Source organism: Bombus vosnesenskii, unplaced genomic scaffold (genome assembly GCF_011952255.1).
Source record: "Bombus vosnesenskii isolate JDL3184/JDL3185 unplaced genomic scaffold, Bvos_JDL3184-5_v1.1 scf7180000013431, whole genome shotgun sequence".
Classification (NCBI taxonomy): domain Eukaryota; kingdom Metazoa; phylum Arthropoda; class Insecta; order Hymenoptera; family Apidae; genus Bombus; species Bombus vosnesenskii.
Genome location: NW_022883046.1, coordinates 553,236 through 577,558, shown reverse-complemented (window position 1 = coordinate 577,558; position 24,323 = coordinate 553,236). Strand labels below are relative to the sequence as shown.

General features: G+C 46.8%; 2 protein-coding genes across 12 annotated transcripts in view; one reads left to right on the top strand and one right to left on the bottom strand.

Moving 5' to 3' along the window:
- The window catches only part of LOC117238021 (A-kinase anchor protein 200-like), a 61,624-nt gene that overhangs the window by 27,743 nt on the left and 9,558 nt on the right, over positions 1-24,323 (top strand). For 7 of the 10 annotated variants that reach the window (XM_033502542.1, XM_033502540.1, XM_033502541.1 and 4 more), the window contains 3 exons: positions 2,609-2,945; positions 8,558-8,710; positions 8,967-9,083. In XM_033502542.1, coding sequence (XP_033358433.1) covers positions 2,709-2,945; positions 8,558-8,710; positions 8,967-9,083 — 507 coding nt within the window. In that variant the 5' untranslated portion in view covers positions 2,609-2,708. Of the gene's footprint in view, positions 1-2,608; positions 2,946-8,557; positions 8,711-8,966; positions 9,084-22,784; positions 22,937-23,386; positions 23,580-24,323 lie in introns of those variants that run through there. The other 3 variants (XM_033502545.1, XM_033502544.1, XM_033502548.1) reach the window with 2 other exon arrangements.
- On the bottom strand, positions 9,029-10,794 carry LOC117238043. 2 transcript variants are annotated; one of them, XR_004494103.1, is made up of 3 exons: positions 10,232-10,784; positions 9,819-10,156; positions 9,029-9,134 (listed from the first exon to the last, which is right to left on the bottom strand). XR_004494103.1 is itself a non-coding variant. In XM_033502590.1 (2 exons), the coding sequence occupies exons 1-2, from the start codon at positions 10,472-10,474 to the stop codon at positions 10,040-10,042; spliced, it is 360 nt and encodes a 119-aa protein (XP_033358481.1). In that variant the 5' UTR covers positions 10,475-10,794; the 3' UTR covers positions 9,816-10,039. The 2 variants fall into 2 exon arrangements, 1 of the variants encoding a protein (XP_033358481.1); XM_033502590.1 differs by lacking the exon at positions 9,029-9,134 and having other exon boundaries at positions 9,816-10,156; positions 10,232-10,794.

Here is a 24,323-nt window from a genome sequence, read left to right as displayed (position 1 = left end):
TCCTTCGTTTAACATTTCTAATCCATTTCACATTCACAAACGCAGTGTCTTACGAATTGAATTTTATGCTAGTCGTTGGACGAGACATTTCGCGTTCTAATGAAAATATATGCGAGATATCTTGTCCAAGGCGTCACATAAACGACACTGTACGGTGAGATATTTTGTGTTCCGATGCGAAGCGGTTAGGGATCGTTACAGCTGTGCCGTGGAATAATATGCCAAGAAAAGACAGATACGTAGGGTGATTTTTTGGCTGTCATCGAATGAAACGGAGAACGGGTACTAGGTGTTATCTGACGATGCAGTTTGCAACCGGCGATATACTAAATATAGGAACGTCAGCGAGAGATAAATCGTAGTAGGTACGAGAGTGAGTTATGAGAGGAAAGGCTATTTTTCCTGTGGGATGATTCCATGCTTCCCACGAGCATACGATAGTTCGACACGTGTTTTGACCTCTCCAACGCTCCACTTTCGATGTACTTTAGCCACACTAAATCTATTTTTTACCGACATACCATCGTGGGTGCCCCGTAGTTGCATATGCTCGCTACACTCGGTAGAGATGAAACAACATAAATATTTGTCGAGTTTCTTCCTGCTGTCTAATGTATGATCGAGACTAATTAAGCGCTTCCTTTTTCTCGGAACGGTTTCCTTGCTTGTTGATATTTCGTAACAGGAGTTCTCGGAGCGGCGAGGAAAGTCGTCGAAAATTCTTTTATTCGTGGGACCGAATTTCCTTTGAAAGAGACCGAGTAACGTTCGCCTCGATAACCGCTTGTCGTAATTCCATGGATTCATGGAATTATTAATATGAATTCCATGGATGAAGCGGAACTTTTAATAGTATTTTCTTCGATCCAGCGAACCCGTGCTTTGTACGCTGCGTACTCCAATTTGTTCGGAAAATTCGGTATCGATGAGTGTGAGAGTGTTTCGACAGTTTACAGGGATCTCTATTGTGAATCATTATTTCGTTACGTGAAGATAACGGCGATGGTAAAAACTTCTTCGCTACATAAACTCGAAGCTATTGATAGGTATAGACGATAGATAATTCAAATTGAAAAACACTGTCGATATCCTGCCTTTATTCCAGGAATTTTTTCCGTCTCTGTTTTGAGTAGCCTCGTCGATATCGGACCATCACCCGGTACATGAAAGATGACTAGCTTCTAACGCATTAGCGCAAGCGTGGTCGGTCCGTGGAACGCAACTGGAAAGTGCAATGTACCGCGAATAGGCTACCACAGACAAATGCTATTATTGAATGACAACGATACGCGCGCAGTTCGAGCCGTGTTACCTTTGCTTTAGTAAAACTTGAATTATCGTTTATTATTAGCGACGCGCGATCGATCGTTTTACCTTCCCGGATTTGAAATCGCTCGGTGGCGTTGCTTATCATGAAGTGTTTGTCGATAGTCACGGAGTTACCGTTAGAAACGTTGCGTTGCATTACGTTTTTAACGATAAGTCATCAGCATATGTTTCGATGCTAAAGATTCGAAACGAACCTCGAATTTATCCGTTTGTCGAGATCTCGATCATTTTTCATCTTGGTCTGTCTGAGTACAATGGATAAACCGGTGGTCGGGTAGTCGTGGCCGCAGATGCGTTACGCATCGTAGCTGCGAGGCGGGCAGCGGTGCGTAGCCACGCCACGTGCTCTTTAAACGCGTCTTACACACGAATGCGCCTGGTCTCGTGTTCGACTTCGCCTCGGCGTGCTAGTTTTTCGCGCTCCTTGCTCGAACACAACGGATCGCTTCCTCTTTTACCGTGAGAGAAGCTTCGAATCGACCTCGGAACCGTTAACCAACGTTCCTGTCTTTTTAACGGCTCGCAGCCTATTTTCTAGCAGGATAATTAGAGAGATCTGCTCGTTCGGAGAGCCTCTTGCTTCGCGCTCTTTGTCCTTTCTATCCGACGAAGCGATTTCCTTTCGATACCACAACTCAAAAATTATCATATCAGAAATTAACAAACGGATGAAGAGATTTCGTTGAATTCTTTAACGCAATTACCTTCGACGTTTCATTCGCGAGGAATTTCTTTCTCTCGCGAAGCGTATCGCGTTGTTGTACGCTCTTTCTCTTTTTCCTCTTTGTCTTTCGTGCAACGGGTTCATATATTATTCATTATCGCTGGTATGCCTTGTGGTTTCTTTCACGAGCCGTGTATGGCAACGAAAAAACTTTGCACGAAGGTTGCGCTATCGAAGTCGGTCTTGGACGCGAGGATTCGAGTTGCACCTGCAACGCGAATCGACAAGTCTGCTTGTACGAAAATCACAACGATATATCGAGTATGACATTATCCGCATTTTGATACGATACCGGTGAGTCGCGCTCGCTTATCTCTCGATTCCAGGAAACCAATATGTCGTCATGCTCCCAATTAAGAAATTATTCTGCTGCGAGAAAGAGATAAACTTGATCTAATGTTATACGAACGTTACTTTCGTTGTACTTTGGTGATATTCAAATGCGAAGGGCCGCGCATCGATAAACTGCATCGTGTTCCCTCAAATCAGTGATCGCTAACCCATACACGAATTATCGCGCTTGATGCTTCGCTCACTTTCGCCGCTTGATTGCAGGTTAGTTTTATTCGACGCACGACACCTGATCACAGCATCCGGAAAGCGCGAACGAGAGACAGGTGAGCCAGAAGGGGATAGAGAGGCAAAAAGAGGAAAGATGGGTGCGAGACAGAGCAGAAGGTCCGTGGACATAACGACGACTCCGAAGAAGGAGGGTTTGCCCGCCGAAGGAGGTGTCGGTGATGCCGCTGCACCTGGCGATGGCAAGCTGGAAAGGATCGAAGAGACCGACACGAAGCCTACCACCAATGGAATAGCGCCGCACACGGACGTGGCCGAGGATAAAGACAAGGATAAGGACGATGCAACGGAAAAGGATAAGGATAAAGAGAAGGTGAGATACGTCGGAAACATCGATGCTTTATTTTTTACTTATCGAGTAGAATCGAAAATTGTTATTCGCCGTAGACGTGCGGCTACAGTGGAGAAACAGTGCGAACATGTATATTTAGAGAAACGTTTCTTTACGACCAATGTACATATTTGTTCTCGATGACACACAGCGCTGGCTTGTAGAACGTTCTTCTACAACACGTTTCCTCGAACTCGTTGAAACTTTTTGACCGTTGAAACGCGTTAATGAATCAGCAAGAAACCGTACGGCGCGTAATCGCGAATATACATTTCATTCGATTTTTTTTCTAGAACACAATGTACAACTTGGTTATTAAATTCAATCGATTCACCGACTATGACGCGACTTCTTATTCGACAAGCGGAAGCACCGCGTTGCGTCTGTTGTAGTCGATATGGCGTTCTATGTAACGTTGGACGAGCGACACGTATACTATACACGCCCCGTTACGCACGTGCGTCTTACGTGTGTACATCGCTCGCAGCGTTTTCGTGCTATTCCGAGATCGGCCTAGGAGATACGCCGGACGTTCGACTCGCTCGAGAACTCATCGTTGTAGGCAAAAATTCATAAAGTTCGTCTTACTCCGAAACGAGCGGGTGTTCTAGTAAAAAATTTTAAAACGGTCGGATGTTGCACCAACGATCCGTCACGTTCCATTCGGCAGGTCGATGAATCGGTGTTATTTTCCGCGAGCGTCGATCCATCTCCATATCAAGGAAATCTGAAAAGCATAACGCGGAGACTGTCAACGGTAAACATACTGTATCGAAAGTTTGAACTGTCACTCTCGTCGAATCGCATAAGCGTCTCGCAGTGTATATCGCGAAATGCTCCCAGCTAGACGAAACCTGATATTTCCTCGATTGAGTAACCCCGGCAGCTGTCATGCACTAGATACGGTAACGCGCGTGAAAGAGGGGCAGAGAGAAAGAGAGAGAAAGACCGCTCTTCTGCCTCTTGCTTTCATTTCCGTTTAACAGCAGGTCCTTTCCCATTTCCTTCTCCATCTGACCGACGACACGAGGGATTTAAAAGGGCTTATCGGACGTCTCCAATTTTTCCTGCTTCTTGGCGTCGCGATTCTATTATCTCCACCACAAAACTCGACGTCGCGACGTGCTGTCCGCGTGTATTGATCGCTGTACATTTCTAGACCGAGTAGTATAAAGCTCGCCCGAGAAAGCCGTGCATTTAATTTCCTGGAAAAGTGTGTTTTTACACGCAGAGTACGCCCATTGTGCCACTTAACGAAAGCAGGATAGCGATCTTTCCAGAGGTGTGTAACGGTTCGCCTAGATAAACGCTAGAAACAGGAGTAAATCGGACCGTTGATTTTATTCGACGCGAGAACGAAAGTGTTCTCTCCTACTTGTTAGTGGAACGTATATACGAGGATCCCGGTTCGAAATCTTTTGATACAGCCTCGGTAAACGTAATGCTGCTCGGTGTCGGTATCGATTTCTCGATCTCGCTTTCACGCACAAACTCACGGAAACCGCGCTAATTCGCCATAAGCGTGTTATCGAGGCCACAACAGGTTCACGATCGGGTGTATTGCGATCGCCATGCCGCGCCGGATGCACGTAGAGATAGCGGGATGTCGACGCAACGCTCGGCTTACCGAGATTACGTAGTCGTCGCTCCAGATAGATTCGCGGAAACACCGGAGAGTTGGCTAAATTTTCGCGTAGAAAAAATATCGAAATACCGTTTCGTCTAGGCCGAATGGTGTTGACTCGGTAGCACCGGAGCACAGAGGTGCACGCATACCGGTAACGCGTTCTCGCGACTAACTGTAACCGCGTCTGTCCGCGTAAACGTTCTTACCGGTGCATACCTAACTGTCCTAGACGAATAAATCTTTCGTCCTGTCGTTGGTTTGCGCGCCTCTACCCACCTTTTCACTAAACCTACCCACCGCTATTAAAATACAAGGCGCGCATCCGCTCGTCCAGGCATCTCTCTGCAATCTTGCAAAATCTCTGAGCCAGGTGCGCGTACGGCAGTGAGACGCTGCTCGAGAGAATTCGCTCGCATCGAGCACCTGCCGTTGATACGTTTGCCTCAACGACATCTACCACATTCAGCCAGCGTGCTTGCTGATCTTTTATTTTTCGTCAACGAGGATCTACGACGCGCCGCGCCGACCGGTGTTTCGCGAATAATTTAAGATATATCTGCGGTCTGACTACGCGAGTCAATCTGATAGGAAGATCGGACCTTACTTTCGTAACCTTGTCCATGTAATTTAACAACATGTGCTTACAACAACACTTACACGCGCAGAAACTGACTCTCATTTCCGTGGGATTAACGGGTTTTAATTAAAAATACAATTTCGGCCTGCCACCGTTCTTTTTTCTATTTTTCGATCAAACTTTTTATCGGTCGTCGAAAGAGTTCTCGCGGTCGGTCGCGATGCTTGCGAACGTGTGTACGTTGCCGAGTAACCTGAATTCCTTGCGATAGTTTTATTTCGTCGGACAGGCCACTGTTGGTCGGGAACACGCGATGTTTTAAACGGCGCTTATGTAGCGTAAACCATCTCGAGAAAAGCGCTTTCTGAGTGAATCATCGCGCGCTACGCTTCCCCTCTCCAGAAGTCCAAAACCAACTCGGTTTATTAATTAATACGAGACGCGACTCATCTGTTTGTCGCCGCTAATTAAAACTGCGTGCCGCTTGAATTCCATCGGATGTTTTGCGGACAAGCTACTACGTGTCGACAATAAAGGTCGCTGGAAGATTTCGCGTCGAGAAAATCAATTTGCCCCGAGGAACGGGGGACGAGACCGTGTACTATTTTTTACGCATTCCCTGGGCGAGTTAAAGACGCGACACCTGATCTTTTCGTGAGCCTTGCCAATTCAGGGTGAGACCTAAACCGAAGGTGAATTTAATCGCGCATTTTCGAACGCGTTTGCATTGTATATTAGCTGCCGAGGAAACGAAACGGGGTTCGTCTGCCGCTTTGAGAGAATCGAACCGATCACGGAAGGTTCGCGATTACCTGCACGAAATTCATAGATCCGGTGTCCTTGTCCAGTCACGTTTCTCGTGTGAATCGTTGCGAATTCCTCTGCCGAGATTCGCGTCGTCGTAACGTCGATATTTTGCAATATTTCGCGATCACCGGTTCGTTTCGAGATTCGTTCGAGTCGAAAGCGACCGCGTGATATTTTAGTACCTGGGCTGATTCAACCGCGTGGAATTCGTCGTAGAAACTGCACCTGCATCGAACCTCGTTGTCCGCGGTGTCCTCGAACCGATGATTTCTTTGTATGCCAATACCGTTCGATCGAAAAACGCGAATTTTTGCATCGAGCGCAAGGTCTAGCTCGTCGTGTACCTCTTTGAATATCAACTCGTAGATAAATCACTGGCGCGCGTTTCCATGAATATTTAAATCGCGGTTGCGCGCTAGAAAAAACTATGAAGTCGAGTACGTGCGTTTAATTTCATTGGGAACGAACGCGAGCCAACCAACAGACGCGTTTCTCCTCTTTGCGACGTATGACCTCGCAATCGTGGGTTAATCGAGGATGTCAGATAAGCGAAATCAAAATTGACGGGGAGATGGAAGGAGGGGGAGGCGAGAGCCAACGAACGAACGAACGATCGTTGAAACTTTTCATAATTTATCTTGGCGTGCACGATCGTACGAATGCGAGCGCGTTGTTAATGAAAGATCTCGAAGGATAGGGACTCTGTAGATGAGGATCGTTGGCGCATATAAAGTCTTCGAACTTGTATGCGTAATGTCACTGCACGAGGAACGCGTGCCTACGCCATGCACATTGCTGCCTTTGCCTCTTCGCTTCTGCCACGTAGCCTACAGACCGTCTTCTTTCCTTTCTCCTCGGTATCAGTCACGATAGCGCGATATCCAAGACGCGCGCGTCTTCTTGTCTGGCTGGTAAGAACAAAAATAGCCGGATATTTACATAATACAATCGAGGCAAACGACAACGCATCCGTATATAGACGATTCTTTCGATTTTCCTCCGATCGTCCAAGATCTTGAACGGTATTTCGTAGCTCGGTCGCGTTGTGGTTGAATAATGATTGGATCGCCGGTTCGATTAGCGGTGTTCAATGTAATATACTCGATGAGTTAACTCGTTCGTAGTATATGAAACACGCTACCAAGTGGAATTGTTCCCGAGGATTTGCATCGATAATAGAGCGAGCTAATGTTTACGCCATCGAAGGCGGTCAGGATCCGCCGCGGCCTTCAAGGAGCGTGGTAAACAATGCTTCGTTCGTCGTATTTCATTGTACCAGAAACGCTCAGGAATGTCGGAAATAATGATTCATAAAATAGAATAATTCAGTATCGCGTACAAAGTATACGTGCTCCGATCGTTATTTACGGGAAACCGAGCGATCAGTGTCGAGTATTGTTCTTCGATTAAACGCGTACACGAACATTACGCCTCTTATTTCTCTTTATCGTTGATCTTAACTCGTGGCTATGCCCCGAACTATAGTCAGGATTCCATAATCTCTGCAAGAAGTCCGCGTTTCACTTTACGATTCTTCGGTTGGAGAACCACTGATCGTTCTCTGTAATCTGAGATTTTCGCGGTTTCATCCTGTACGTCGTCCGACAGCCGCAGCTGTCTCATTCTGATAAGTCTCGCAACTGTTGCTGCGAGAGCGCGTTCTCGCTTTTTTTTTCTTTGCTCCGGTCCTCTCGATCGGTTCACCGCTACCATTTTCTTGCTGTTCTTCTCGCATGCGCAAACACAAATCGTTTTCTTCGATCGCCGATCGTTCGATAGCTCCCGGCATCGCTTTGGAGAACACGGTGTAGTAAAATTCGCCCTACGCGATGATGTAATCGGGCGGCTGCGGTTCGCGTAAGCGTGGCGAATGACGAAATTCCATGCGCGAGAACAACGCCTCTCGCTAATTTTTATGGATTTACCGCGAAGTCGTATTTTTCCACGCCATACCTGGTAATTTTTCGCTGACTTGCTCTTTGTTTACTTAGATTTAAAATGCGCGTGCGCGCGCTCCTCTTTTCGCATTTGTCTTTGTATATCTCTTTTTTTATTCGACGAAAGAATTTCGATTTATGAATAATAAAAGCAATTCACGCGGCACGAAACGACTTGCTCGAGTATCGTATCGCCTGTGAAAGAAAAATACGGTCTTCCCTTCGAGATCTTGCTTGCTGTTGAATTTACGACGATCCGAGTTATGTACAATATATTCGAAGTAAAGCGAATCGACGCGATTGGCGATCGAGTCGCCTACGGTCTCTGTAATTCTTTTACAAGAATCTGCAACGCCGGTACACCTGCTGTCACGTGCTCCAAATCCTCACCACACACCGATCGATATCGATGCAGATTTTACTGGTTTTACGAGCACCCAAGCACAAATTTTGTCACGGGGATTGTGTTAATATGCGATTGGCTGGATGGAGCCGTGTCGGTGACAGGCTACTTGCGTTCACTTTCGAATCCCTGCGAGTTGCTCCTTTGGATTCGACTATTTAAAGGACCACAACATTTCGTACCTTCAGATGATATCTCTCGAGTCGATTTTCAACAAGTCTTTCCTTTTCCTCGTTGTTTCAGCAGGAAGAAGTAAAGGCCGAGGAAACGAAGCAAGAGCCGGCTGGAGAATCTCCCGCGGAAACGGCGGAGGTCACAACACCAACAGAAGGCACTCCAGCTAGTCCCAACACTGTCACCTCTCCAGACAACAAGGAAACCAAAAAGAAGGAAAAGGTGAGGTCGATTGTCTTGGAATATGTAATAATCCGTGGTGGTATACGGAAGACGAAACTCCATTTATTACACGGTAAAGTATATACATAAAGGAAGACTAGCTTCGAAGAGTCAGATAGATTGATTCGTCGACGATACATCGCGTGCGTGTATCGCCCGAACAGATTCTATTGTGTACGCAGCTTAGAAGAATAAGACACGTAGTTGCGCGTAATGAGTTCTTTGATCATTATCGATACCGTTTCCTCGTTCATAGATGAAGAAAAAGTGGTCCTTCAGGTCGATCAGCTTCAGCAAGAAGGACAAGAACAAGCCTGCCCGTGAAGAAGCGCCCAAGAATGGAGACATCACCAAGGAGGAGCCTCTTGCAGAGGTGAGTGAAGAATCTTACCTTATCGGATCTTTGTACGCTTTTCTTGCGTCCCTGTAGAATCGAGGCGACGACGTAAACGCGCTGAATCGCAACCACTATCGGAATCGATAATATAACAGAGATAACAGAATTATTAATTACGTTACCTCGTATTTAAAAAAAAAGGCGCATTCTGGAAGCGTTATTCAGATCGAAATTTGTCTTTGCGATTGATAGCTATCATCGTGGTAGCGAGGTTCGAATAAACATAGAGCACGATATTATTGACGACGCGTGTATGTATAATCTGTTCGGCGGAAACAAAGCAACGGAAATTTAACTGTTGCTTCTAGCAGTATCTGGTCGATTCAGAACACACGTTGCAAAATACCTGGAGGTGAAACAATAAAATTTAGCCTGGCTCTGACCGATCGATCGATCGATTAGTCGACCGATTCCAGGCGTAGAAAGGAAGTCAGAAACGTCGGTGAAACTAGCGTAACGCAGGACACTGCTCGCTCGAGCGTGATTTGTGCTCTCTTCGATTTCAAGCAATCGGCATGTAGTGGTATAATCGAGAACGACCACGCGATAACCGTCACGGATCGAAAACTCGGCCGGTGTTTAATTGGCCTCGAGACGTCTAATAAATCTCGAACCTTTCGTGATTATCAAAGATTTATTTTACAAAAAATGATAAACGAATAGTGGAACGATCAGCGTTAACAAAGTCAATTATAATACTCAGCCACGTACCGATTTTACTGCTTGGATATTTATAGCTCGGTTCCCCTGGTCGACGACTATCGAAAACCTTCTGTTAATTGTACTATCTAAGTGCTTCTTCGTTAACTTAAAGCGTCGACTTCTATGACGCGGCAAAATCCCTTTATCCTTCGCTTTATCGTCGATCGAGATCTACGTTGCAGCACGGATAACATGACGTACACTCGATAAGTAATCGAGTACGATTCTGTTTAAACAACGTCTGAGATTTCCAGCAGCGATTCTAAAAACGAAACGCGTGCAAAATGTCTGTTCGACAAAATGCTCTTGGTTTCGCCATCGTCCGTTATAAATCCATCGTAAAATATCTGTAATAAGATTATCTATCTAAAGTATCTATAATAAGTAGCGAGATTGACCTATCTCCTTTTTCTCGGTCGTACCTCAGGTCGTCGAGCTGGCCACGCGTAGGCGAACCGTAACCTCGAGATCGTCAGGGCTAATCTCCTCGTTTCTTTACCACCTTCTTCATCTTCTGGCTGTTCTCTGTCTTTCGTGTTGCTGCTCGCAGACTCTTTTTCTTTTTTTGCAACCTCGCCACACGGTGGAAAGAGTGGGAAGAGTGAGCAGCCGTGACTCATCCCTCTTGTTCGTCGTTGCTCGCGAGTTTCGTGATAGGCTGCCATGGAAAACCGGCTTCGAAGTCACTGAATTATCCTCCTTGCTTCTCTGTTTCGTTCTACCTTGTGTCTCGTTGTCCCCTCTTGTGTCCTTCCAGAACACGTAATCGTCCTCGTCGCCTCCACTGTCGCGGCCCTGATGCGAGAAAATAAGTCGTTCATAGCGTTCTCTGCTGGCTTACGTTGGTAAAATCGACTTGACCGGATCGAAGAATGGTCGACTGGTCGTAAACGACAGCAAGGTTTCCGATTGGAAATTTTGTATTCGATTAGGAAGTATCGATACACGGTACCAGATAGCCGGCAGATAAACGTTATAAATGCGCTCGTTGACGTACGTTACGTTACTATTTATCAGACCATTTTGTAGACGTCTTTCGGAGGATGATGGATGCTCTCGTATCGACTTTGTTAGACGTTGCCATACACGTGTCCCGGTTCACCAAGAAGAAAGATACACACGGGGAAGAAACGGCTTGGCGATATCGTCGTGTTCTCGTCTTCGAGGCTGGAGGCAGCGGCGGCGTCTCTCTCTCTCTCTCTCTCTCTCTCTTTCGGTGTATATCGCGAGGGCCGCGTTCAACCGCGACTTTCACTCCCTTCGAACAGAGAGCCGGCATTCCGAGTCATTAAGGAATTACAAGTGGTGGTGTGTAGCGCAATATGCCTCGTAATAGCGAGATGTCATTGCACAGCGCGTTATGACACCACCACGAACAAGGACTTACTGCTCTCCGCCTTGTTATCCCGTATTTCATGCGGACCAGTTCCACGTAACTTCTTCGTGGTATTCTGATCTTTGCGTTTCTATGGATTCCGTTAAAACGTTGGATCGTTGGGGCGTTACACGCGTTATCACGACTGGTTGCCTCCGAGAGTACATATTCGTTACGTGGAAGACGGGTCGATCGGAGTTAACGGCTGACCTCTTCACCGGTGTATGACCGAGCACGTGCATCGTCGCCGCTTGAATTTGCGTGTGCGGATTTTTTACAGACGAGCACGACTACACGCGGTGTAGTCTGGCGTGGCATACGGTTCCATACCACGGAATGGGAGTGGTGGGCTTGTATTCTCCGAACAACCGTCCTATGGGACGTCAAATTACTCGCGTACGTCCTCTTTAGTCGCGCTCAATTTTTGTTCGCACATTTGCCTTTATATTTGTGTAATTAAAAATTCCTGAGCTCGGTTTTCGCAGCTGAAGAAACTGGTAATTATAACGAGCAACCTTGTTTCTGCATCGACCCGATTTCCTACGGGAAATGAGACATATCTGTCAGAGAAATCGGTAACGGGGCTGGACGGGACTGGTCGACGATCGTCTATGCTTGTCGTTCATTGTACTCGCTAGTAACGCGGTTCAATGGCCCAAACTTCCCGGATACGCTTACCTCCACTGTGTATTATTTGTCGCGAAAATAGTTTCGGTTTAATGACTTTGTTTGCATTGCAACGTAGATACTTAAGTATTGAGACTCATAGTTAGAAAGGTTGTCGACTAATGCTCGATAAGTCGCCTGTTAAAGATAAACGGTTGTCGTGCGGATGATCAGATTTGCGTCTGTTGGTTCTGCGAGGCAAAGTTGATAAACAATGCTCGAGGTAAAATAACTCTGAATCCGGCGTTTTTCTTACACTCGATCGTTCTCTCCATTTTATATTAAGATTAAACGTCAGCACGGTAAATTGTATAGCGAAGGATTCGTTTGTTCGCAAGAAGCTTGTTAAACTATGGCTCGTGTACTCCTCGCTATCTCTATTCCTGTTGCAATGTCACACCCTGATAAAGGCACAGGTCTGCCTTAAAAATAACGAATACGCTTATTTATTATTCGTCCGGAGACGTAATTTGCGAGACGACATAAATTCGCGTAATCGGCTCTCCGGTATCGTAGATATTCCGATCTTAGTACTGACTGTATTCGCTTCTTCGCGAACGTTTTATGCGATCGTAAACAAGTTGGTAACGCCAAGGCCCCACGTGTAGGAGGGAACGGTAGATCAGAGGGTAAGTAGCGTTTCAATTACCGCAGAACCGTTCCCGTGTCTCTTATTTTTCTGTGCGTATATTTGAAACTGTTTTATCATCCATATCAGCTCCTTGCCGAATCTTATCTGCCGCGTACGCTTCCGGTCCCAAATATATCGTAAATACGATCTTATCGCGATTTACGATAGTCCCGGTTATATTACGATATTCTAAATCGAAGTATCCTATAACGACGCTGATTGATGCGACAACACTCAGAGTACCATAGAGTAGAGTAGTAGAGTACACGCTTTAGTACTTTTTAGCAACAGTACTGAACGAAGAATGGCGTATACAAACTGCAAGGTGGTCGACGATCGATTTCCCACGTTATGCGTTGTCCATTCGGATTTATGGGCGACCACCCCCGTCGATTTTCGCGGAATTTAAACCCATTCCTAGGTCTTCGATTCCCGCAGAATATCCTAGGATTCCAAGAACGAGGCGAATGTACAAAAGTCGAGAACACAATAGCTTTAGATAGGTGGGGTAAAATCGAATTATGGCGTAGCCGATACAACTGAACTATACACGATCTAGAGGATAGGGAGAGATTCAGAGATATACGATCGAATAGAAAATCTGCTCGATGTCTGAAGAAGTGGCGAGGGAGGCGAGAAGTGTTTCCCGTGGATGATGCGAAGATCGAGATTGGCGAAGGACCGCGAAGAGAGCCAAGAGGATCGCGCTCGAGAGTCTTTCTGTCTGTCTCTCGTGTTCCCGGTTTCGCACCTACGCGAACGTCACATTGTTTCCAAGCATGCACCCTCGCGCAAAGCGCAGCAGGAGAGAAGACTACTATAGGAAAGGAGGGGGTGTGGTCGCGCCCGTGACTCTCGTCCTTTGTCCTTTTACCCTCTTTCTCTTTCTCCCTCTGCTGCGAATTTACTCGTTCACCAGCACGGAGAACGTTCATATATCTCGTGGCTTTTATCGTAAAGAGTTGGAAAGTCTGCAGGAAGAGGTAAAAGGGCAAGAGAAGAGGGAGGGGGTGTGTAGTTGGCACGCGCGGAGTGATATTAATTAACACGACACGATAGGCGAGAGGAGGGTAACTGGGTGGTCGACCGCTGGTGGGTGTAACGGGTCTGAATACAGGAGGTGGTCTGGCCGTGACGGAGGCGCGGCGGCAGCACGGCGACGGCACGGCGGCGGTAGCTTCACCTCGCGTGACTCAAACCTTGGAAAAAAGAGAAACACCTGTATGCAGGGGTTAAGGACAGTCTACGAAGTAGAAAGAGAAAGTTTGGCAAGCCACGCGTGTCGAGCCAAGGGGCGAGACAAATTTTCACCGTTTCTTTTGTTCTATCCGTTTCACGGCCACGAATACGCTGGATTTTACTATGGCGTCACGGTACCGTGTCATCGTCGAAAAAGCACGGATCTGCGTAGATACGAAAAGAAGCACGACATTGATCGTTCGACGAGAAACGAAATTCGAATACGCGCGAGTATCGCGAATGGATTATTTGGACAGGATCGTTGGGAGATTGGACAAGAAAGGAGACGATTTGTTTGAAGTAAAGAGCTCAGTCGTAACGTGTCGGGATGGTACAAATTTATGTGACAAGTGACGAGATACAGCCGGGCTTCGTGGTCTTAAAATATGTCACAGATGCAGTTGCACATGCAACGGTACATGCATGGTGCAGTTCCGTCGATGTGCCGAGAATACGGCGCGCGCAACAGTGGCTAAAGATCGGGCGGACGGTTAAAAACCGGTTTCATTCGCCGCGGAAGGCGTCTCGGTAGTTTCTACAGGCTTCGATTTCATTCCTAATGGGCCCGATGAAATTCATCCCACGACCATTCGGTGCTCGCTTGCGTATCTTTCTGTACAATTGTGTGCACCGTTCGCCGTAATTTTTATCGTATCTCCTGCCGCTGTAAATTTTCCTCGACGATTCAACGAATGCTCCTCGAAATTGTCATTGTCTTGAAAATGGAGTACGCGTCTGCCGTAAAACAGCGGGGGTAAACGCCGTCGTGACAAGTTGGCTAACTTTATTAATTAACGGTGAGAAAATCAGCGGGAAAAACATTAATCGAGCGATTCCGCGCGAATCGAACAAGCGAATGGCCACGAACGCTCTGTAATATCGTTGCAAAGTTAATTGGCCGTATAAAGTCCGTGTCAAAAGATTCGCAAGAAACTCGATGCCGATCGTCGCGGCGGTGTGTTCCGCTCAATTCCTCACCGAATCAATGCAATTTTACCGGGGGAGAAAAACAAATTCTCTCGACGTTGAACGTTTCGCAAGTCCTCGAGTCTCTGCAGAAAGCAGTCCTAATCGCAGCCTGCGCGTAAGCAAATCGCCAATTAAGCCGGCAGATCGTTAATAAGACCGTGGTAAATTTCCCGAGAGACAGATGGAGAGAGAAGAAGATAGCAGCAAACGAAAACGAGGTACAGTAGAAACGAGCGGAGCGAAATTCCGTTGAGCGAAAGCTCACGACGAATGCGACGAATCCCTTGCTCTTGTTCGACGATGCGTTTCGTCGGATGACGTGGGAATTCGGCAGGTGTCTCTTCCCTTCCCCTGTGAAAATCGAATATCTGTCTTCGGTTGGCGCGCGTCCCTCGAAAAGCCACTTTCATTCGCCACGATGAAAGCCTCGCGGCTGTCGTCTCTTTTTTTGCCTCGTCCGTCTTGTCCCATCTTCTTCGGTCAACTCGGTCTCTTCCTATCCTGTTCCTCGTTCCGGCAATGGGAAACTGAGGGAGAAAGAGAAAACGAGACAGAGGACGTTCGCTCCTAGTGCCAATCGCATTTTGTCTCGCGACATGCGTTCGTCCGCTAGCGCTAGCTCGAGCACAATGCGACAGGTGGAACGCGAATAAAAAGCACGAAACCTGCGACTACTCGTAGAGAAAAGAAGACAAGACCGTGCGCGTGGCTGTATTTCGCGAGCTTCCTTTCGAGGTTCGATGACCGTCGGTGCAAATACTCGGTCGGTCGCGAATCGATACGCCACGTCGAGGACTTTTCCATTCTCCGATTGAAAAGTATCGAGGGCAAATACCTTCGGCTGCCACGACCGACAGCCGTAGTCGACTGCCTCGTTTCGAACGCTTCACTTGTCTGAGAAAATTGAAAAGGAAAGTCGCTGTTTGCCGCTCGAGTTCTAACGGAACTTTTAATCTTCTTACCTATGGATTACGCGAATCGACTTTCCTCTTCGGCATGAACGGAAGTCATGAGAACAGGAGCAACGAAACGGTTTCGTCATTTCCTCATTGTACTCGAGTAGCACGCTCCGAGCGAATAAACCGATGATTTCGTGCTTGCACGTGCACGAGTCACCATCAAATTTCAAGGGCCGTCTAACGAGTCGCAAAAGGTGGGAAGTTAACGAGCCAAGGAACTTCTTAACGATCGTCTTTCGATCGTAACGGACCTGTCTGTCGTCCCCGATTTAAATTCAGTTGAAACCTGTAGCCAGAAAGATGGAGAGCAGGTTCTCTTTATCGTTACGACTACAAAGCAGTCTACGAACGAGTTTGAAGGGTTAGTTTCCGTCTCTCCCATCGTTCACGCTCGGATCAAGTCCCCATAGATTTCCTGGTCTGAACCTTGGGAAACGATGGCGCCTGCTTATGTGCCAGTGCATTCGTGTAGTTAAATGTCAGGATGTGTGATCTTCTCGAGAGAAAGGAAACGTCTCCAGTGTCTTCTCGTCTACTCCGGCTTCTCGTTGTTTCAACCTAAACGGGACACTGTCTCGCACGATTAAACGGCATAAATTGAATCTCAGCACGATACTCGACTCTATGTATTTAGGTTGATCGTGTTCAACGGACCTCTGCTGTTCTTGTCTGTCTCGCGTGATGTCTTACTTCGCTGACAGGGAAACGGAAAACAATGCGCAATTACAAACTAATCAACCTCAGAGCCGGCCATTGGCGAGTGGCCAAAACTGTTGAACGTTCTCCTCTTGAATATATCTAGCTAGTAGCATCGGGAAGCTGTTTGGCTTAAACGGATTACTCGAAGCGGCAGTCGCTGTCGCTGAACCGTTTTTTTCCATTCTTCGTTTCGTCAATATCGATTCGTAGATTTTTCCGTTTGCGGATTGACGAACCTCTTGCGCCGAGTCGCTTTTGGTTAGATAAGGAAATAAACAAATAGAAATCACAAAAGTGGCGATGTAAAATTTGATCTCCTTTCTTCGATAAATCTGATTCTACGGTGCGCCCCAAAGGCCCGTGGTATGCTGCAGGTGGTTCGGATATTGTGCCGTATGCAATATATTCGGCATCGTTTAATCGATGGGGAAGGGGGTTGTCCCAATATAGTGACGTTCTTCGCCTGTAATCTCGAGGTAAGTCTCACAAATATTGGCACTCACAGTTTTCTTCTTGTCTGTGAAGTGCCGTGATCGATAACGATATCGGTGACTCGCCGTGGAAAATTTCTTGGAGAGTCAACTTGGATAATTCGGTACTCCTCGAAGTGGCGAAGAAACGAGCTTTACTTATTAACCGATAAACCGACGCGTTAACGAATAGATGACGCCCGGTAATTTTGAAGGAAGCAATATGCGTCGAATTTTTCATGATTCTTTCCTCTTACTACCTGGCTTTCTTATGATTGAACTCAACCCATTTTGTTCTTCTGCTACGAAATGGAGCTCTTCCTTCCTGAAAGGTCATAATGCAAAAGAAACGATTGAAGGCAGCTGGCGGAGCAAGCAGAAGCTTGCTACTCCGCCGAAGGTAATCAAGTACTTCTCCCGGCAAGAAACTAAAAAAAGTGGCGAGACTAGCGCGTGGCACGTTGCACCGTATAGGCCGGAAAACTCATATTTTTATGAAAGAGGTTGGATATTTTACCCTCTCGTCCACTTCAATTTACCCGGTAATACGCCGCGAAAGGGATGAAACGAGGAAATAAACGCAGTACGCTCGTGCACACCGGCAGAAAATTAATTTCCTAAATGCGGTAGAGTTGTTCCGCGATCACCGATACGCCAGTTCCATATTCGAATTACGTACCCTCTCTCTTTTTCTATCACACCGTGTCACCGTTGCTGGTTCGAGTTGCCAAAGTGTGTCGGTTGAAAGACCTCCGGCGCACAGATCTCAACCTCGTTATCACTTGACGTCATCGAGATGCCATTGTATTAAAAATACGAGCGGCAAATACGACCTTTCGTCGTTGGCTTTCCGCTTCTTTATTTATAAGTCTCGATATCAGACCTGACACACTTTGCATTCGAACATGTTAAAATGCGAATCGAGAGACAGCGATAAAAATGAATCTAAATATATCGAACAAGAGCAAGCGTCGTCGCTGTGCGAGAAAAAAGAATCCGCAAAATCGTTAGCTCCCCCCAAGATTCATCGCGTTTCTTCTGTTCTTCCAATTGATTCTCCCTTTCGACAATAAGCGAGACCACTCCGATAGTCGAAGCGGAGCAAGGACGCAGCGACTTGTTGCCACGGATCTGTCGGAAGGATTGAAAGTTATGGCGCACAGACGATTCACGGTTTTTCACGTGGACCAAGTTCGTCTGAATTTGCAGAATTAGCGTCGTGTTGCCGCGGGCAAATCCGCGGATCGATCCGGCGTAAATCGCGATCGGAAATTCTGAATCGCGTGGAATTTGTACGAGTTGCCGGTGGCCCGGTGTTCCTCTCCGCCCCTTCGGATTTGGGCGTCGTCATCGTCGTCGTCTAGTATCGAGCGTCCCGACGCCGGGACGCGCGGAGCTGTTGCCATGCCGACCGACGGGGCCACCAGGGCTTTTCGCATTCAGCAGGCTTGCCGGCGAAAGACTCGTGCCGCTCTCGCACACGAACAAGAAACTTTCGCCGCGTCCGGATAATTGTCACTTTAATTAGAATTAATTATACCTTATTGAAATTTTGTCTGTTCCACCAGTATCCACGTTCGTCACGCTTTCCGTCATTTTTGGCAGAACACCAAAGCACGAAAATGTTAAACGCATTTTACCATTTTAATATCCAAGTCCGTTTATTCCGTTACTCTGTACGGAATAAAGATTTTGTAACATCTTGTAAAATTGGAAGAGGCTGAAGCGAAGTGGGTAGTCGGATTTTCGGAAAGCTCTCGATATAAACGGCTAAGACGGGTCGGATTTTGGAACGATCAGAGAAAGCCCGAACGAAAGCGCGTGTTTTATTGATAGCTGAATTCCAGATCCTCGAAGGAGAAAATCGAATAAGCGCCAGGATAAAGGGAAGGAAGTGGTTGCCTTGCCAACTTCCATTCCCCTGCTATACTATAAAGTACAGTCGAACGTTTCGTTCGAACACTAGTCGTATTTCGTCCGTTTGAAAATTAATCGAATTTATTTAAACGACAGCGCGTACGCGCGATAATTTGGTGCGCGAGGTATAAATGATTTCAGTGTTTACTATTCGTCGATCGTGTGTCATTAATCGCGAGAGACGAACGGATTATTTTATTTCGTTAAAAAGTCTGCTTCTTAATTAAGATCGGCTGTAGCAAATAGCATCGCGTGATTTCCCAAGTGAAATTTCTCGTCTGCGGTCGTTGGTAGCCGGGTCTTGAAACCACAGGATGCGACCGTACATTTTGCGACGAGAAGACACCCAATAACGAGTTTTTCCATCCATTATCTTTGCACCCTTTTTATTTCCATCGCGGCTAGTTTTTTTCGCTTCCGACCCGCGAGTGCAGTCTCCTTCGCTTTGTGTAGGAAATAATTTCTCAGCCATCGATGATTCGAGTAAGCGATAATTCTGTGGAGTATCGTCTCGCCTTTAGAGATCATCGGTGATTCTTATTCTCGAGATCGTAGGAAATTAAATTTATCGCGAATTAATGCAGTGAAGCTGCATCGTTAATGTCTTTTACTCAGCGAAACATACGAATGTCTTCTAACGAAACTGCAATAGTCATGGTCCTCGTGCTTGCTTGTCCATACCGATGTTGTTTAAGTTTTTCAATTTTCGTTTCATGCTCAAATAATTTCGAAGAGACTGCGATCAGCGTCGAGCGAAATTTCTAACAGGAAACCCCCTTACTGATATGCGAAATATTCCAAATGTGTTCGCATACCAAAGCAACGGAAGAAAGGGGATTTCCGCGAATTCGCGGTCGTAAATCATTCGCCTGCGATGGAATTCTTGCGTGTTCTCTGGCGAAGCTGACACCTGTCTGAAACGACAATAGTCCATCGTGATCGCAAGATAAACGCGTTTTCACCTTCATCCCGTTCAGATTTCATCGTTGATCGATGCAATCGCGAAAACAGCTTACAAGGCAACGTAAGTACACGCGATCTTTGTCGGTCATGCGAAGGAAAAATAATCCGTTTAGCGCGTAGTCGACGCGATCAAGTCGCAGATCGAATTCTCGATTGCGTGTTAATTTATGTCCGCGCAATTGGGTTAACGAAAGGCATATACTTCCTCTTCTTCGGTTGGATCGAACCAGCTATGCAACGCTCTCGGGAGAAGTCGAGCCATGAATAGGTGTTTAAATATTTATCGGAGATCGAGTAGTTTACCGTAGTTACCGTATCATCGAGAGATTCGTCAACCGCGTAGCAACGGTTTTCAATTATGCACGACCCATGACATTTCTGGGAAGCTGGTCGTAACTGAGATTCCATGCGTTACGTCCTTAGACCGATACGATCTACCGTCCGTTTCCATCGATCGATCGTTTCCCTCTCGATCGAACACCCTCTGGGTGTTTCGAGGTAGAACAGTTTTGTGTGGTTTGTCTTCGTTATACTACAGTAACTAGTATGAAATCAATGCGCAATACAAAACGAAAAAAGTTGCTTTTGTACGATCGATGATTATCATTGGTCACTCCCCATGCCAGTTTATTTTCTGGCTTTCGTGCGGTTGAATCCGCGTACACGAATGATAAAATCGATATCCACCTCTCTCTACGTAGCATCCTGGTTGTGTTGCGCTTCGCGACCCTCTTCAAAGGGTGAAGAGAGCGTACGAGAGCTCGTGCGTGCTTCTCAGAGCGTGCGTTGAGGCCGTCGCTGTCTCGATCGCGTTGACGTCGTTCTGTTCCTGTTGCACGAAACAACGGGGCTTCCCTCCAGGAACCGAAGCGAACCAACGCTTTTAAAACGATACCGTTGTTTTGACGGGATTCGCGAAAACTCGCCGTGCCACACTTGTTTGCCGCTCCTTACGGCTCTTGGTACATGCATGCGATTCTCTTTACGAGCAACGAATATTTTTCGCGCCTTCTCGAGCAGCGCCACTCGTCGGTTGAATGCCAATAGCTCTCGTGAGACGCTTCTCGTTGTTTCCTGGTCTTTTCCAATAGTGGTAAACTTTGATTTATAAATCGCGAAATTTTAACACCATCGGCCGGCGTGCGATGATGAACAGAGTTGGAGCGTAGTAACGAGAATGTAAGAGAAATACGGAAAATGTCGATTTCAAACGCCGATAACAGTGATTTATAGGCTGATACCGTTCATGGAATCGACATATTTGTCGCCTAGTGTCGTTGCATTTCCCTTAAACGAAATTTATCGCCTCGTTGTGTCCTACCCTTGACAAAAATGATCGTGGACGATTCGTTACAATATCAAAGCGAAACAGCTTTCCGCTGCCCGAAGACCGTCACGTTTCGTTATTTTGTCGGAGTTGTAACGTTAAAAATGCATAAAAGTAAGCGTTCTTTGGCCGTTTCGAAAAAAGAGATCTCGGAAGAGTCGGTATAGTCAGCACCGATATTTTTCAATGCTAACGTCAATTAATACGTTGGTCGTAAAGGAGAACTCAGTTTCCACCCTTGGCGAAAGAACGTCTCCATCTGTGTTCGGTCGAAGCTTCTCGTCGAGAACTCTCGGTTGGTAACCTACCTCCTTTCTTGCCCGCTACAAGAATAATTCTACGCTGGCTTCACGGCCGATGCTGCCACCAACGATCAGCTTTAGAACCTTCCCTTATCGAAAACGATTCCGGCTTTCTCTGCTCGATATAATACGCGAAGACTTCGAAAATCGCTATCGGAGATTATGTACGCGTTGAAATTAAAAGTTATCGCTACCTTAATCTTATCGAATCTGTTATTGCATCGCGATCTAGATCCAATTGATAGGATTCGCAGTATACAATCGCGTAAAAAATATCGCGTTTTAAAGAAAAATGCGTTGAAGCGATGAGCGTAATCGGATGAATAGCGCCGGGGCTAATTCGAGCTCGAAAATCCAATTGACTCACACCATGACGAACGCGGCCTAAAGGTCATACATGCAGCATTAGAAATTTGGAACCGACTCAAAAATTCTCGCCGCTATTCACGCTGAATAACCCCTCGTACTCACCGTACGGTGTCGTGGTATCCCTTCTGTCTTGTTAACACCGGCCTTTCTCGTCTCCGTTTGCTTCCCTTTTCCCTTCTCTCGCTCCTGTTCCGCTCCTCTCTCGGCTCCTTTCTCTTTCGATCATCTAAGAATAGAAATGCGCGGTGGTTTTGCGGCGTGAATTTTTGTTTCTTCTCAGACTCGTGCTGATTTCTCGTCACGCGTTCTCATCTAACGAATCAAACTGGAATCTTTTGCCTCTTCGTTACTCGCCTGCGTTTTCTTTCTTTGCTCGCACATGCAGCGTGCCACCGTCTCTTTATTCCCTTGCCTTTTCTTTGCTTCTTTCGCCTAGGTAAAACGCTACAGAAGAGACTCGCCGAAGGTACAGAGCGTCACAGTCTCCCTGTCCATAATCCGCGCATTTTTTCCTCTTTCACTCTTTTTCCTTCTCTTCCTCTTCCTCTCGTCAGCTTTCTTCGTTTCTGGTGTATACAGTTCGTGCATCTCTTTCTCTTCCTGGTTTCGCCGTCCTCGCGTAGGTGGTGCATGACGGGTTTCCACTCCCTCTCCTGCTTCATTGTAACTCTTCCGCTCCCACTCCTTCTTTCTCTCTGTCAAGAGGGCTTATACGTACACTCTTATAAAACGTGGGTCAACTTTCCTCTTGTCCTCTTTGCAGGAATTTTCGTGATTATCTCTCAACTGGCGTAAAGTCGGTTTTCTTCGCCGCTCTGCCTTTTCAAATCACCACGTTCCAGATCGCGAACTACCGTGACACGCGAGTCTCATCGCCGAAGGGCGGTCGATTTAAAAAAAAAATAGGCTTTATTTCGCCCGTGGCGAACACTTTTGGTAGGAATTCGTTTTGCTCGTTTGGATTTAGTAAATTAGACGCCGGTTACTTGTGCTCTTCCTATGCTTTTCCTTAGCCCGGCTAGATATGTCCCTCTTCTCTCCCCGGGTGTCCACGTGTGTATCAGTAACGCTCCTCTCTTCTCTCTCCGAGACGTGGGACGATCCTCTGTTGGACTCTATATAAACCAGCGGGAACTCGCAGGCTGGCCCGAGTAGTTCGCCAACGGCGAACAGTTGGTACGGATCTTTCTCTCTGATCGTTCGTCGCTGATCGTGCGCGCGCGTGCGTGTGTCACGCAGAGGTATCTTCGACGTTGCTTCACGAATTTTCCGGATGACCAAGATCGCGTTCGACTAATTTTTCAAGTAGCAGAGGTAGAATATCGCAAATTGTTGTAAGCTGTGCGAAAAAGCATGACCAACAGTGAGTCACTTCACGCCCTCACAGATTGAGACGTAGTCGGCATTGTCTGCCATGTTGCTTGCATCGAGTGCACGCATTTTTTTCTGGAGTATCAGTTGCGCCTCTGGCAATTCATATCTACTAATAGACGAGTGTAAAGTTGCGTCGAAATTAAAGCGTTTTAGGTAGCTTTCTATATATACAGACCGAAATAGTTGAATATTTATCGCGTTTAATTAAAAAAAAATTAAACTTAACGCAATTTCTATCGAAGTTTCGACACGCGTCTTGGTCGTTCGCGAGAATTTCGATCGTGGATTCGTTACTACCTACGCAATACTTTTTCAAGGACTGGTTTCCCGGAAAGTGCTGGAAATTTTGCAAGGATGGAGTCTATCACGAAGGCGGGGCGAAGTGTGGGCAGTGGTGTATATCGGGTGGCAGGTGCTTTCGCTCGAGGAGCCAGAAGAGTTTTGTCTTACGTTCCACTTTTGGGCGTCGCTGCGGTCCCAACGGAAGTCGAGGAGGCCGAACCTTCCGCGGTACGACACGGAAAGCGTTTGCGTTTCTTCGCGTATCTATTCAACCCTCGTCGAGTTTTGATTTTGTCGTATAAAGAGAAAGAAATGGCAATAGCCAGCAGGAACTAGCCCATCGAACATTTCCTTCGATCTCGGGCTACTTCCGGTTGCGCGATACCGAAACAGAACGAGTGCGTTTCCGGTGCAGATTAACCGTTCCCAGATGGCTTCGTTCGCAGGGATTAATGGTTGTCGTATCCGTTCGAAGTCCGTGGTTAATTTCGCATTGTTCGCCGGGTTATCGGCCGAAGAGAGGAACGAGTGGCGGAGGACTCGTTTCACCTGAATACTTAATATTTTATTTATGTCTGCCGCGTCGCGTCGCGCCGCGGTAGGCTCTCGTTGGTCGATACTCTTTTTACGTAATAGTCCATTGTTCAATGCGTTGGAACATGCAGCGGAAAGAAAGGTAAATCGACACCGATAAACGGTGTGGCGGCGACGTCGCGCCGGGCTGTCGGTGCGCGCTATGCAAAAATAGTCATCCGCGAGAGAGGCTCGAGTCGAACGCGGTGAAAGCTTGCAAAATGTTTTCTCGGCTCACGAAGCTCAAGAAGAACGCCCAACGTCGACCAACGCCTCGAACGAAAATAGCGTGAAAAGATCATACTCGGCGAGACTTTCGTTTACCTCTCGCATTCCACGTGGGTGAACGCGTTTTAAGGTTTCGCGTATCGAATTATAGCCGTGCTCGAGCGAAATGAA